This window comes from Leptopilina boulardi, unplaced genomic scaffold (assembly GCF_019393585.1).
Source record: "Leptopilina boulardi isolate dan_hultmark-lab unplaced genomic scaffold, ZJU_Lbou_2.1 LbouV2_211, whole genome shotgun sequence".
Taxonomy (NCBI): domain Eukaryota; kingdom Metazoa; phylum Arthropoda; class Insecta; order Hymenoptera; family Figitidae; genus Leptopilina; species Leptopilina boulardi.
This window is the reverse complement of record NW_026137765.1, coordinates 1,904,673-1,919,445: the sequence shown is the minus strand read 5'-3', so window position 1 is coordinate 1,919,445 and position 14,773 is coordinate 1,904,673. Positions and strand designations below refer to the sequence as shown.

The 14,773-nt window shown below is 26.8% G+C and overlaps 5 protein-coding genes across 11 annotated transcripts; 3 read left to right on the top strand and 2 right to left on the bottom strand.

Moving 5' to 3' along the window:
• The first annotated feature begins 35 nt into the window (after nucleotides 1–35).
• On the top strand, nucleotides 36–3,157 carry LOC127278748 (glutathione hydrolase 6-like). 2 transcript variants are annotated; one of them, XM_051300586.1, is made up of 10 exons: nucleotides 41–177; nucleotides 452–593; nucleotides 761–930; nucleotides 1,021–1,175; nucleotides 1,265–1,344; nucleotides 1,423–1,695; nucleotides 1,867–2,151; nucleotides 2,330–2,396; nucleotides 2,464–2,697; nucleotides 2,804–3,157. In XM_051300586.1, the coding sequence occupies exons 2-10, from the start codon at nucleotides 470–472 to the stop codon at nucleotides 3,009–3,011; spliced, it is 1,596 nt and encodes a 531-aa protein (XP_051156543.1). In that variant the 5' UTR covers nucleotides 41–177; nucleotides 452–469; the 3' UTR covers nucleotides 3,012–3,157. The 2 variants fall into 2 exon arrangements, with proteins under 2 accessions (XP_051156544.1, XP_051156543.1); XM_051300587.1 differs by lacking the exon at nucleotides 452–593 and having other exon boundaries at nucleotides 36–177.
• A 116-nt stretch (nucleotides 3,158–3,273) lies between these two features.
• LOC127278749 (GDP-fucose transporter 1) lies at nucleotides 3,274–5,547 on the bottom strand. 6 transcript variants are annotated; one of them, XM_051300591.1, is made up of 5 exons: nucleotides 5,348–5,547; nucleotides 4,620–4,758; nucleotides 4,337–4,541; nucleotides 4,093–4,231; nucleotides 3,274–4,017 (listed from the first exon to the last, which is right to left on the bottom strand). In XM_051300591.1, exons 2-5 carry the CDS (start codon nucleotides 4,679–4,681, stop codon nucleotides 3,419–3,421), a joined length of 1,005 nt encoding a protein of 334 aa, XP_051156548.1. In that variant the 5' UTR covers nucleotides 4,682–4,758; nucleotides 5,348–5,547; the 3' UTR covers nucleotides 3,274–3,418. The 6 variants fall into 6 exon arrangements, with proteins under 6 accessions (XP_051156548.1, XP_051156547.1, XP_051156546.1 ...); XM_051300590.1 differs by lacking the exon at nucleotides 5,348–5,547 and adding an exon at nucleotides 5,075–5,341; XM_051300589.1 differs by lacking the exon at nucleotides 5,348–5,547 and adding an exon at nucleotides 5,138–5,341.
• A 165-nt stretch (nucleotides 5,548–5,712) lies between these two features.
• On the top strand, nucleotides 5,713–11,221 carry LOC127278751 (growth factor receptor-bound protein 2). The gene is made up of 6 exons (XM_051300596.1): nucleotides 5,713–6,270; nucleotides 7,889–7,986; nucleotides 8,085–8,204; nucleotides 8,444–8,609; nucleotides 9,079–9,252; nucleotides 9,403–11,221. Exons 1-5 carry the CDS (start codon nucleotides 6,193–6,195, stop codon nucleotides 9,250–9,252), a joined length of 636 nt encoding a protein of 211 aa, XP_051156553.1. The 5' UTR covers nucleotides 5,713–6,192; the 3' UTR covers nucleotides 9,403–11,221.
• Nucleotides 11,222–11,459: 238 nt separating this feature from the next.
• On the bottom strand, nucleotides 11,460–12,418 carry LOC127278753 (DNA-directed RNA polymerases I, II, and III subunit RPABC1). The gene is made up of 2 exons (XM_051300597.1): nucleotides 11,978–12,418; nucleotides 11,460–11,890 (listed from the first exon to the last, which is right to left on the bottom strand). Exons 1-2 carry the CDS (start codon nucleotides 12,277–12,279, stop codon nucleotides 11,560–11,562), a joined length of 633 nt encoding a protein of 210 aa, XP_051156554.1. The 5' UTR covers nucleotides 12,280–12,418; the 3' UTR covers nucleotides 11,460–11,559.
• Nucleotides 12,419–12,623: 205 nt separating this feature from the next.
• On the top strand, nucleotides 12,624–14,759 carry LOC127278750 (60S ribosomal protein L7). The gene is made up of 6 exons (XM_051300595.1): nucleotides 12,624–12,768; nucleotides 13,222–13,330; nucleotides 13,445–13,620; nucleotides 13,704–13,951; nucleotides 14,220–14,317; nucleotides 14,607–14,759. Exons 1-6 carry the CDS (start codon nucleotides 12,758–12,760, stop codon nucleotides 14,715–14,717), a joined length of 753 nt encoding a protein of 250 aa, XP_051156552.1. The 5' UTR covers nucleotides 12,624–12,757; the 3' UTR covers nucleotides 14,718–14,759.
• Nucleotides 14,760–14,773: the final 14 nt, after the last annotated feature.

The following is a 14,773-nucleotide window of genomic DNA, read 5'->3' as shown; positions in this document are numbered from 1 at the left end:
TAGCGCCTCTAATGGCAAAAATTCGAACTAACTGACACACGTGCCTTTGGTTTTGAGCTGTCAAAATTAAATGTCAAAAAATATAATGTTCTACTTTTAGTTTATTAGTTTTTATATCATTTTTTTTACAATTTTAAATAGAAAATCAAAAAAATAAGATGCATTTTATCATTAGACGTATGTATAAATTTTATTTATAATCATTCATTAAAGAAACATATTTACATTGTTTCAATTATTCTTTTGTCATAATAAATTTTCTATATTTTTCATAACAATTAGAATTGCAATTGTTATTCTCATCAATTGTTTTAATTTGATATTACTTTTTAATCACAAGAAATAATTTTTTATAGAATTTGTCAAAAAAAATATAATAGGTTATGTTTATATGTGTGTTTAAATCATTTTATTTTTTATAAAAGATTTGCTATTATTTTTTTTTTAATAGTATAATATTAAAATAATAATGGATACTCCTTCGTATCAGAAATTAGAACAACGATTTCGAAATATGAACTATGAAAGCAATGAAAGTCAATCAAATGATGATATTTATGATGTAAATCCTCATTCAATTTATAATATTACAGGTTATTTTTATTTATTTTATACTTGAAACTTTGTTGAAACTTTTTTTTTATCTTTAAATATAATTTTTAAATGTTAATTGACGATAAAAGAAATCCAAGAATGTTTTCAGTCATTCATATTGTGTAATAAAAAATATTTAAGTTAATTGTAATTGTTTACTTTTAAGAACCGCCAACTGAAGAAGATCCATTGACAAAAGAAAGGAGTGATAAATGTTGCAGTTGTAAATGTTCAAAAAGTGGATTTGGAATAATTTGTTGTTGTTTTTTTATTTTAACCGTTGCAATTACAGCGGCATTAATTTTACAATTGAGATATGGTGATAATATTCCACAGGTAAGTTTAAAAAATAAAATGTGTTATTCAATTTTGTTTAAAAACTTTTTTCAAAAAATTAATAAATTACATTTTACAATTTTTTTTCAGGGTACAATAGTTCATGGAGCTGTTGCTTCAGATTATACAAATTGCTCTCAAATTGGAACAAAAATACTCAGAAAAGGGGGTAATTCAATAGATGCTGCAATTGCTGCCACTATTTGTATGACTGTCGTTGCGCCACATATAACGGGTCTTGGCGGGTATGGGAAGAATAATTTTTCATTAATTTTTTTTTTAAATTGTATACGATAATTAGATATTATTTATGTGGTAACAATTTGTTTTTTAGAGGAGGATTTATGATGATTTACAATCAAAGGGTTCAAGAAACTCCTGTTATTGTTGATTTTGTGAAAAACACTGTTGATGGTTTGACAATTAATTTTTGTTATTAATATAAAAATTTAAACAAGAAAAAATAATAAGAAATTTTTTTAAATTTTTTAGGACAATTTGGAAAAGCTAATACGAGAATACCGGGATTATTAAGAGCCTTAGAAATACAACAAGCATTGCGGGGTAAATTATCATGGCAAGAACTAATTGAACCTTCAATTGCATTGGCTAGAAATGGTTTTATAGTTTCGAGGGAATTTGCTAATGAAATATCAAAACAAACTGATTATGAAAAAATATTTAAACCAATTTATGGTGGGGAAACTTTTGCAATGAAAAATCTTGCTAATACTTTAGAAATAATCGCTCAACATGGTGCTGATGGTTTGTTTTTAATAACTCATAAATTATTTAAATTTTTAGATTTTTCGACTTTGCTTTTCTTTATTCGCTATTTTTATTATTGTATTCGTTACTTTATTGTGTTTGTATATTTTTTTTTCTTTATTAGCTGTTGTTTTTTATTAATTTATTTTTTTTTTTTGGCTTTTGCAGTCATTTACAATGGTTCATTGTCAATTAGTATTACTCAGAAAATTGGCACCGACGAGGCACTTTTAAATGATTTGGCAAATTACAAACCACAAGAATATACAGCAAATAAAATAATGCTCTTTGAACACACAATATTTTATCCACCTCATGAAAATCTTTTAGAATTATCCTTGAGAGATTTAGACAAACTCCACATCCAGAAAATTAATGCATCCACGATTGAGACACAAAAACAAGTCGCCGATACTCTCATTAATGGAAATCTCATCAGTCAAGATTTAAATAGTTAGTTATTTTTAAAATTAATTTTAAAATAATTTTTCTAATCTGGTAAATTAGAGAATTAGTTCATTATCTTTACGAATATTTTTATTTAGCTTTGCAAAATGTAATTTCTTTATTTAAGTGTTTGTGAAAAGAGATAGATTTAAGGAATTAATTTTTTTTTGTTATTTTTCAATAGTATCGCAACGTAAATACACTGGCGTCGTAGCAATTGATTGGCAAGATACTTATGTATCAATTGTAACGTAAGTATATATTTATTATTATTATTTAATGATGCATTAATTTCAATTAAAATAACTATATTTTTAGAGGTTTAAACAAACCGTTAAACCTGTCTTTATTTTTGGATATCGGATTTTTTCTGGATACTGTTGACGATGTTGACGAATTAATGACTTTAACTCCAATATTGTTTCATGACAATGTTCCTAATTGTGGATTAAGTGGTTCGTTTAATTCAGATGATCCTATTGTCACTGGACAAATTCTTTATAATTACCTTGCACGTGGAATGAATCTGTCAACGACAATAGAATCTGCAAGGTATATGTGAAAATGTCTCTTAAAATTCGCATTTTATTAAATTTATTCACAAAAGAGGAATTCTATTATTTTTTTTTTCATTCACAATTATGAATTATTGTTTCAGATATTATTTATTACCTGACGGTGTAACGGTTGAACCTGATAGCACTTTTGCCATTGATACGGCAGTTACAAAAAATTTAAATATTATTAACTCATCACGTGTTAATGGAAATTCTATATTGAAGAGCATAAATATGATTACAAAAAGAGGAAATACAATATCAAGTCATTCAGATAGTAGGGGAGAAGGTTTGGCTTCACGTTTTTAAAAATCAAATTCATTTTGTAAATGAAGTTTTTTTAAATCAATGTTTCTTGGAAAAACATTACAGACTAATGGGACATTTAGAATATTTACAAAAATCTATTGTGTACTTAAAACACACTGTTAAACTGTATTTATTAGCTGTAATTTTTTGTAAATTTTTTACTTATTTTTCCTATAATAAACGTGCCTTTTACGTTTCAAAAAAAAAAAATAATAAATAAAAATGCTTTATTAATTATTTAAATTAAAAATAACTCTCAAAATTTATAGTTCTTATAAAGTTTTTTTATTTGAAAAAAAATCTTCGAAAAAGTTAAAAAAAAAATCTAATATACGCAACAAAAAAAAAATTAATTAACAATTTTTTCTTTTTACAATTCAGTCTTATGATGTCTTTTTTGAAATATACTAAATTTTCGATTTCACATCAAGTAACGTGTACTTTTTGTGTTCTTCTTCCATTTTTAGTTGTTTAATACGTGCATAAGCTGCACTACCAAACAATACGACAAAATTACTCACCCACCATAAACTTGGTTTACTTTCATTGTAACAATAAGTTGCGAGTACCGTTTGTACACATGCTTTTGCAGTTCCACTGATATTATGCGTCAATGGTGATGTTACTTTTATTTGAAGCATCGTAACATATCCAATAGAAAATCCACAAATTCCTCCAACAATCATAATTCCCCAAAAGAATGGTTCATTAAATTTTTCATATTTCATTATTTCATTGAATTCCCCATTAATGAGTATCAAAGGAATAAAAATAATTATACTGTAGGCATTGTTATAATAGGAAAGTAGCCAAATTTCTTGATTTACAATTGGAAGAACTTGTTTTGTATGAATGGAATATAAAGAAAGTGTCAATGAGCCAAGAACGCCGAAAACAGTTCCAATTATTGATAAAGAACCAGCTATACTCTCTTGATCGACACCAAGCCAAAATCCAAAAACAATTATTAAACAACAAACAACGGCTCCTGAAGATGTTCTCTCGCCTGTTAATCAATAATTCATAATTTTTAAATTAAATCAATTCGTTCATTAATATTAATATTGTTATATTTCCTTACCGAGAATAGTGAAAGTGAAGATAACATTAAATACTGTGGTTAGAGATCGTCCTATATAATAAAACGCAACACCCACATATTTCAAACATAAATTATTACATGCTATCATTCCAGTAAAGAGAATGGATAAAGGTAAAATCTGTGAATTAAAATTAAATCATTAATAATAATAATAATAATAATAATTTAAATCATTGCAATACTGTTATAACTGGATTAATAAAGATGAAAATAAATCAAGTACCTTTTTAGCGATATTCAATTGAAAAGGTTGCCCTTTGGGAAAATAAATATAATTTGGAAATAATGCAGCACAGCCTTTGAGAATTAAACATAAAATAACACTCACTATACATTGAAACCACGTTACAAAAAGAGGAGCATTTAAATTTACTGATTGACTTGATAGTAGAGCTTTATTGATAAACACTGTAAAAATAGAAACTATCCTGAAAAATAAATTTTATCAAAATTTTTTAGAAATTCTTTTCTTAATGTCTAATAAATCATAACAAAAATTTACTTACCAATAAAAAGAAACAACAAAGATAATGTAGAAATATTCGTACGTTAGGGCCTGGTTTTCCATATTTTTATTTTTTTTTTTTTTAAATTATTATTTGATTATACCACTTTATGATATTTTTGTTTTACAAGTCATGGTTTCTGAAAAAATGTATTAAAAATAATAATTTTGGAGTATAAAATATATAATTTACAGTATATTTTAATTTTCTACAAAAAACATTATTCTGTTATTGTTGATTAAGAAAATAAGTTTAAAAACACGATAAAATAACAATTAATTAAATAACAACAATCAAATTTGTTAAACTTAATTAAAACTTTAATAAATTGTTTTATTTACACGGTACCAAAAAGAGAAAATAACCTATAAAAACACTTGTTGCTTCTAATTATTACTTCACGTTAGGTTATAATATCTAAAAAACAAAAGTAGAACTAATGTCAAATTACTTACTTCTCTAACTTCTATTTTAGAATAATGTTTGCCAACTCGACAATTAATTTATTGTTTACTTACATACACCCGCATGAAGCTTTAGCAGACGACAAAACGAAGCTGTCAAACTTCGATAATAACTAATAAGGATAAATTCAAAGATCTATTTTTTAGTTTAAGCTAACTAGATAAACAATTTATCAAATTTTCAGCTAAATATATTTCGTTATTTTTAATGATATTAGAATGAATTATTCTTTTAAAGTAATTAAAAAGATTTGACAAGTTTACCTTTTGTTAGAAAAAAGCGTCTGCTAATGTAAAACACCCTGGTAAATGATTGTTAATAGAAATAAAAATTCGACCTTCTCATCCCTGTTGTCACGTTCAATTTCTCACGCATGCGCAGCAAATTATTAAATTTTTCCGAAAATTAAATCCCAATGTTAATTGTCATTTTTGAAATTTGGGAACAACTTATAATTACTGAAACTACTTTAATTAACTTAAAAAATCAAGAAAAATTTAAATTTTTATTGTTTAAAGTATTTCCTATTTCCTGATTGGGAATTTCCCATGATTCATTGCTCCTCAAAGGTGCGCTAACCTATCTGCGCAGTAATGAAAGTGAGTCAGACAAGAGAGAGATAGATAGCTGTGTTGTAGCGATGGGCACTCTGGAGATTGCGTAAATTATTTTGGAGCCTGACAGTTTAAGTTCATTGGAAATAAACATTAACGAGTTGTTTATATAATGAGTGAGTGATTTTGTTTGTTGAAAAGTGTTAATCAAGAAAAGCTTATTAACTGGAAAAAAATAAGTGCCAAAGAAAATCCAGTTGTTTCTCTTGACTAAAGCTACGTGTCCTTTCTCTTTCTCCCTCACACCTTCTGTCATTTCGTCTCTTTCTCATTCTCGCTCTCCATTCATCTCCTTTACTGGAGAGCTGATTGTAAGAACTCTCTAAAAAGTGTGAAAAGTGTATAGTGAAAACTTGAACCGGAATTTATTAAGACTTTCGTTCAATTAAAGAAAAGTGCTATGGTGCGGCGTCTGTGACATTTTGTGATCAATTGGTTTCCTGTTCTCTTTGAACTGTCTCACTCCCTCTTTCACTCGTTCTCGGGGCAGAAGAATGGAGGCGGTAGCGAAACACGACTTCTCAGCGACTGCTGAAGACGAACTCAGCTTTCGTAGGAGTCAAGTTCTCAAGGTACTTTATTTTGCAAAATAAAAAAATTACTTTACATATTTTCTAAAAATGAGCAATCTATTTACTCTCAGGGGATGTAATTAAACTCAAATCGATGACCCCATTTGAGAAGCTTGTTTTTTTCCGTGGGTTCGTCGCCCTGACGAGATCCCGAACTTTCTAAGGCTTCTATTATAAAATATCAGTCCTTGATATTGATGTTTTTAGAAAAATTGTTATTATTTTTGACAATTTTTATTGAGTATAAAACATTGAAATAGTTGAGTTCAAAAATGTCAATGATTGTCTTGTTTTTATGGACGATAAGAGTTTTATAAACACCTGTTTCCTTATTTGTCTAACATATGATCATATTACTATACTTTTTATAAGATCAACTATTATGCATACTTGGCTAGTTTGATAAACTTCTTAATGATGATTAATTCATCAATTTTAATTCCCAGGAAAGTTTTTACGACTTTGTAAGACTAGGTCAAGTTTATGCAACATGCAAAGTATCTTTTTCATTTTAAGTTTTTTTTTTTTCATTCGGTGTTATAATTTCTATTAAAAGTTATACCTAAAAATTTATTTTTTTGAAGTGAAACTCATTTTTAGAAATGTTTGTATTTTCGATTTTATAATGGAGGAAATATACATAATCAGGCCCTCCATTTTGTAACTACAAAATAATTGTTTTGTATAATTAATTACAATTGTTTTATTTAATAATAAAGTAGTAATCTATAAAAATAATATGATAAATAAATAATTTACTAGAATAATAACAATGTTACAATAATATTTTGTATTACATTCAAGTTAGTGTAACAAGCTAGTTAATTCTTGAGAAAGCTATTCTTTGATATCAAAGGAGCTGTCAATGAATAATTTCCTGGAACGTGATTGTAAATTAAAGATAGGATTTATAAATGATATTATGCATTTATAACTCCTGTCGAACATGAAAAGTTTATTTTTAATTAAACAATAGCTTTTAGAGCTATTGAAACTTAATTTTCCACGCTTACAATTCATCAATTTCTTTCATTATCATTTATTTTGCATTCAATTTCTTGGCTTGCAATGTTATACAAATAACAATAAGTATATGTGTAGCTAATGAAAATGAGGTTCGTCGACTTTAGAAATGTATTTTGGTTACTCTTCATTCTAAAAATAATTATTCAGTAGAAAAAAAAATTAGAGAACTTTTCAATAATATATTTTGTAAAAATATATTACTCGGTTCTACTCAGTTTATTTTTTAATTGTGATCAATTTTGAATAATGTTTTTTTTTGGTATAATTCGAATAATTCTTTTTATAATCTTAAGTAATTATTTTTAAATCTATTTTAGTGTCAATGGAAAAATGTCGAATACATAATAGACTTTAGTGAAAGGTCTCTTGAGAAATTATTCCATATCTATTTATGTCTTGATAAATATAAATTTAATTATGTTATACTTTTTTGCTTTAGAAATGTTTATTTTTACTTTGTTCTCCTTATCATTGTAAAACTTTTAATTCTCAATAACTTATCTTTAAATTCAATTATTTTTCATTTTTTTTTTTTTATATTTGAAAATATTGTTTTAATTTTATAATTTATGATTGATTTATTATTTTACAGATTTTGAATATGGAAGATGATATGAATTGGTACAGGGCAGAATTAGACTCGAGAGAAGGATTAATTCCCAGCAATTACATAGAAATGAAAAACCACGAGTAAGTAATTTTGTTAGCAAATGAAAATTATTGAAATTAATTTTTTTTTTTTAATTATTTTGAAGATTATTTATCTAAATTAATTTTATTCTTTTTAGCTGGTATTACGGTAGAATAACTAGAGCCGATGCCGAAAGACTATTGATGAATAAACACGAAGGCGCCTTTCTTATTAGGATTAGCGAAAGCTCTCCTGGTGATTTTTCCCTTTCCGTCAAGTAAGTAATTTCGTCAATTTTGTAATACTATTGATCGCATTATTTTTTTTTTATTATTTATTCTGTTTAATAGTAATAAATCTTATTAAATAACAAAATATATTTTTGTGAACGTAAAGGAAATAAATAGATGTATAATTTTTTTTTTTAAATCACTATTATGGAAAATAAAGTGTTAAATTAAAATAAATAATAATTAAAAAGCTTTTAATTATTATCAACAAATTTTTTCCTTACAGATGTTCAGATGGTGTTCAACATTTTAAAGTATTGCGGGACGCACAGGGAAAATTTTTCTTGTGGGTGGTTAAATTTAATAGCCTGAATGAATTAGTGGAATATCATCGTACAGCATCTGTTTCTCGCTCTCAGGATGTTAAATTACGTGATATGGTACCAGAAGAGGTATGTTTCTTTTCTTATATATACATATCTATCATTCTTATATATTCGCTGAGTTCCCAGCACTTCAATATAATATAATTACTAAACTGCGACTTGACCTTGTATCACGTGACATGCATTTCTCTCAATCATTGGTCAAAGATATAGAGATAGTGTTACGTGTGTTTAAAGCCGTTAATTATCTTTGATGAATGACTTGATTGTTGATTTGAGAATGTCTTCTTTCAATTATTATTATTGAAAGACATTCAAAGTTTTGCCAATTGAAAATTAATTTTTTTTTTTTGCGATAAGTAATATAATTTGAGACTTCGTTATTTAATTTTTAATTTTGTATTTGATAATTATTTAAATAATTAATTATAATGAATAATTTGTTACTTATTTGATAATTGAATATTTAATATTTATGGTATTGTTATTTAATTTTTTATAGATTAATAGGATTAAAATTTGAATTTTTTTTTAGTGTCTTGTGCAAGCTTTATACGATTTTACACCACAAGAGCCTGGAGAACTGGAATTTAGACGAGGAGATGTGATTACAGTTACAGACCGCACGGATCAACATTGGTGGCATGGAGAGATTGGTAATCGGCGAGGGTTGTTTCCGTCCACCTACGTAACTCCATATCACTCCTAGGTTTGTATCTATATTTATCTATTGTTAATCTCTATTATTCTAAAGATATTTTGTCAAATTATAGGTTTTTTTTTTAGCATTTTCAAATAATTCTGAAATTTACTTATTTTTTATTATAGTGAATAATTTTTTTTTTTTTTGATTCTTTAGACCTCGCACAGAAGGCATGCAAGGCGTCAAGCGCCATCATATCCGACAACCATCACATACCGGATCAGGCTTACCGCGGAATTAATCAACAGCATTTTGCAAACACCAGCCATTGAATGGGCTACCAGAATGTATTGGTGGTCGAAGCGTAAAGTTTTCTAACTCTGAAAAAAAAACAGGGTATAGTCAGAAATTTTCCTTAATCGGCGGCTTAGCAACTTTTAAGCCCAATCAAACAAAAAAAAAAAAAAAAAAAAAGAAACCACTTGATAAACGAAAAATTTGTCGCAAATCGCAGAATGAAACTGCAGTGACATTAAAAAGTGTCGATTACTTTATCACAAATTATTCTTCCCTTTTAGAAATAAAAATTCTTGAAAGTTAGACCGGAAATAAAATTTACTTTTTTTTTTTTTTATTCTCAAGAAAAAAAAGGGAGAAAATGAGTTCTCGACTAAATCAAAATATATGCGGTGCTGAAAAACGTGGTTAAAAATTACGTTATGATAAACGTAACTAAAAAAAAAGAAGAAAATGTTGTTCGTCAATGGATGTTAAGTCGCAAGCTAATTGTAAACGTGTGTAAGCTTTTCATCAGCCATATATTGTACCAATTTATCACGCTCGCCAAGGCACTTGGGATTGCAAACGAATTTGTAACTTTTTCGATACAGCTACTCGACGAATGGGACCTACGCGAACATGTCGACTGCGTTCGAGGGGGCGTAATTTTTTTTTTATATTAAATTTACTCAGCATTTTTTAAAATAAAAATACAAAATAAGTTTCGAAAACTATATATATATATATATATATAAAATAAATAATGCTGAGAATTAAACATTTTTTTTCACTCGAAATACCATCGAGCGCAGTTAACGGGCCTAAAAGCTGATTTCCCACGAATAAAGGAACTACGTATATATATATATATAAATATATAAATAATAATAGTATTGAAACGCGTTATTCTTCGACATTGGGTGCACATTAATTATGTGTTCCTGTATTGTAGAAATTATATCTTTACAGCGATTATATTGCAAATTGACAAATTGCACAATGGATAAATGCAGTACTACTTATATAGACAAAGCAGCACTTTTCTTGGAATTTTTTTTTTTCGAGCTACTTTTTTTCTATATAGAGATACCAGATCGATAACAGCTCTGGAGTTTAAAAATAAGCCTCGTTAAAAAAAAGGAAACAAATCGTGTTCATTCGCGAATATTTGAAGCATTTTTTTTTTTTTTGTATTGTGAAAGTGATTCTTCCAGTTGCATGGCGTAAAAAGAAAATAGAAGGAATTAATATAAAAAGAGAATATAAAAAAAAATTACCTTAGTAATCTTATACGGATTATCAAACAGAAATTGACTGATTTTATTCGTACATAATTGTATACAAAGCACATTATCGGAACTTGGGATTTACGAAATAGTACCTACGGCACTAGATCTCAAACATCAATGTAGCTTCTGTCCGATCAGTTTTAATTTAGCCAGTACGACTAAGATACTTTTTTTTTTTTTTTAATTATCACTGTTAGAACTGTTTTTTTTTCTATTCTTGTGTAAAGATTATTATCATTTACAGAATATAAAGAAAGTTGTATAATTTTCCGGCAACGTTTTTAGCTTGTACATTATTGATGGAAAAAAAAATTATTTTGTATACTTTTTTTTTTTTGACAAACTCTCCGCTCACATTACGTTCCTAATGAACAAAACTATTATGTAATTATTATTATTATTATTATTATTAATTTTTATTGTGTTATGTTACATTTTATTATTAACAATATATTATATTAATTGTATATCTTATTGCTTTTGTTATTTTTTACCTTTTTCTAATTGTTGCCATTTTTTTTTGAGCTTATTTAATAATTAATTTTTTATATTTAATTTGAACAAAAAGAAAAAAATGAATTTCTAATTATTTGCATTTGAGTTTTTATTGTTTTCATTTTCTTTAAATTTTCCGTTTTAAAAAATGTTATAAAAAAAATTTGTGAATTCAGTATTTTAATACCTAGTCAAAAACAAAAAATAAAATATAATGAAAAATGTATTTTTATTCACATTAAAGTACTTAACATTTATATTATGTATTTATCAAAATTAAAAATGGGATAAATAAAAATATATATATATATTAACAAACTAGCCTATACGAAATATAACGTCCTGCAGTTTCTGATGGTCGAATAATCTTGACAACTTGTCCACGTTTAAGGCCAAAATATCGGGCAACAGGATCACTGGCTTGAATTCGCATCAATTGATTTTCTTTCAATTTATATCTACTCAAAAGTTCCTCCTTCTCGTCAGGTGTCAAGACAATGTGTTCAGGAACCAATTCATGCTCGGTAATATTAATTAAAAGTTCTGATTCTAGAAAATTTTCCAAAATATATTTTGGAGCCATATCAACTAATGATTGTTTTGCAGATGGTGTCATTCCTTGTTGAACGACAATAATTGCTCTGCAATAAAAATAAAATCAAATTATTGAAAATTAAGATATTAAAAATATTGACAATCTTTTATATAATGTAAAATATTCAATTTACCTGTGAATTTTTTCGTCCTGCATTCTTTGACAATAAGTCTTGATAGTTTTGATTCCAATTTTTGGTTCTTCTGGGAAAAATACAAACAATTGATCTGTTGGATCATCATTGTGAGCAACAAGAACAATTAAATCGCTTCGAGACGGTCTTTTTTCACTTGGTTTATCACCAAATTGTTCTTTAAATTGATCTAAAGTTTGATCCAATTCATCCTGAGTAACAAGATAACCTCTATCGTGACAAAGTTGCATCACTGTTTTTCGGATTCTCCATAATTTGTAAGTCTCTGCTTCGTCATCCATTGTTTTAAATGATTTTTAATTCAACTTATTTAATGAATAAAAATAATAATGACACTAAATGACGTGATAAAATTAATAATTTTTGAAGAGTTTTTACTTCAACGTCCTAACTGCGCGTACGCCACGAACATAACCTAACTTTTCGATTATATCGCAAACATATACATAAAATGCGTAAATGACGTAAATTATTATAGTCTTACGTCAAATAACGTATTTCAAATTCTATAATTTGTATAAAAAATACAAGCTAAATTATTTATTGTAAAAATGTTTAAAATTACTTGAAATGTTTACAAAATATTTATTAATATTAAAGAAAGTTAATAATCTCCAAATGATTTTTTATCGGTAAATGCGTAAAATGGTTTTATGCACTTTACGGCATTACATGTCTTCTAGGGGAAATTTTTTTGTGTTTGCCACATTGTAACAAGAGACAAGTTCAAGCAATTGTTTTTTCTTTCTGGACGAAGAGATGGCCGACGCGTAAGTAGTTCTGAAAATTTTGTTGAAAAATCTATTAACATCGTGTGATTTTAACTAACAAATTGTTTTGATAAACTATATATTTTATTCATCGAAATGTTCTTTATTTATCGTGATATATATTTTATACAAGTTTATTATAAATTATTAGCATTATCAATAATGACATTGTCAGTGAACCTAACCTAAAAAGTTGCATGTGTTAAATTTTATTTAAAAAAAACAGTTTACATTTGTAAATGTGTAAGTTTTTTTAGATATTAAAATTGTGTACCTAGAGGATCTAATTTTTCATAAATTTCGAAAAGTTATTTTAATGACAACATAAATTTTGATTAAACAGTTTCACACCTTTTACTTGTCAAAAATGCAATTCTGACAATGAAATCAATATAATTTTATTTCTTGAATAGATTAGAAGGATCTTTTGTAATAATAAAAAATGTGTTACAGAAAAAAAGAAACCGTGGCTAAAAAGCTGCCCGCTGTACCAGAATCGGTACTGAAGAGAAGAAAGCGACGTGATACCGCTAAAGCAGTACGTTTGCAGACTTCTATCAAGGTAAATTTTATTTGCGTTGCGTTATATTTCCATTCTGAAATGACCCTCAAAGATAATTTTACAGTTATTAAAAATTTTCTCTACTAATAAAATTTTTTTTGTTTTTAATTTTAGAAGCGTCAAGAGCATTATAAGAAACGTAAGGAAATCTTCAAGCGAGCTGAACAATATGTAAAGGAGTATCGAATGAAAGAACGAGATGAAATCAGGCTCAAGAGACAAGCTAAAAACCGTGGAAATTATTATATTCCTGGTGAGGCTCGTTTGGCTTTCGTTATGCGTATTCGGGGGTAAGTTATTGAAATATTTTATACTTCCTTTTTTTTATTTAATAATTACTATAATTTATATTAAATTTTTTTTTTAATTTTAGTGTAAATCAAGTTGCACCGAAAGTTCGTAAGGTTCTGAAGCTTTTCCGTCTACTTCAGATCAATAATGGAGTCTTTGTTAAATTGAACAAAGCAACAATTAACATGCTCAGACTTGTCGATCCTTATATTACATGGGGATATCCAAATTTGAAATCTGTCAGAGAATTGATTTATAAGAGAGGATTTGCAAAAATCAATCGTCAAAGAATACCAATTACTTCCAATTCCATCATTGAAAGCCAATTGGGTGAGTTTTTTTTTTTTTATTTATTGCTATTTTTACTATTATTGATATATTTAGCAAATTATGCGACAAATCCATGGCAGTCGTCTATTTTATTTAAACGATTTCCTTCCATGTTGTCGAAAATTAATAGAATTTTGAAAAACACCCTATTTGTTTTTTACTATTGGGTTAGACACAATTCATACATTTTAGTTAATTTCTATTTTTTTCTAAATGAAAAGTAAATATTTTTGACTATTATTAATTCAACAAAATTTTCTTATTTCAGGACGATCAAACATTATCTGTACAGAGGATTTGATCCATGAAATTTTCACTGTTGGTCCTAAATTCAAGTACTGCAGTAACTTTTTATGGCCATTCAAGGTAAAATATTTTTCTAAAATTATAATAATATTAACAGTTTTTTTAATTATTTAATATTACCAACATAGGCATTGTGATTGATACTTAATTGTCTATTACTTCCTATTATGTTGGAGAGTAATACGAGATATTCTTTTTTTTTTTTGCTCTACGTTTCATTTGCGTAAAGTTTCGAATTTCTCGCACATTTAATTAAAAAATTACATACGAAAAAAAGAATTTTTAACTTTTTAAATAATTAATTAAAAATTACTATTTGCTTAAAATATTGTGTTATTTTGTTTTACAGCTCAACACGCCAAACGGAGGATGGAGAAAGAAGACCAACCACTATGTTGAGGGTGGTGACTTCGGTAATAGAGAAGACAAAATTAATGAACTATTGAGGAGAATGGTTTAAATTATGTTTACTGAAAATAAAGACGGAATTTACAAAAAATAATGCTGTTTTTTTTT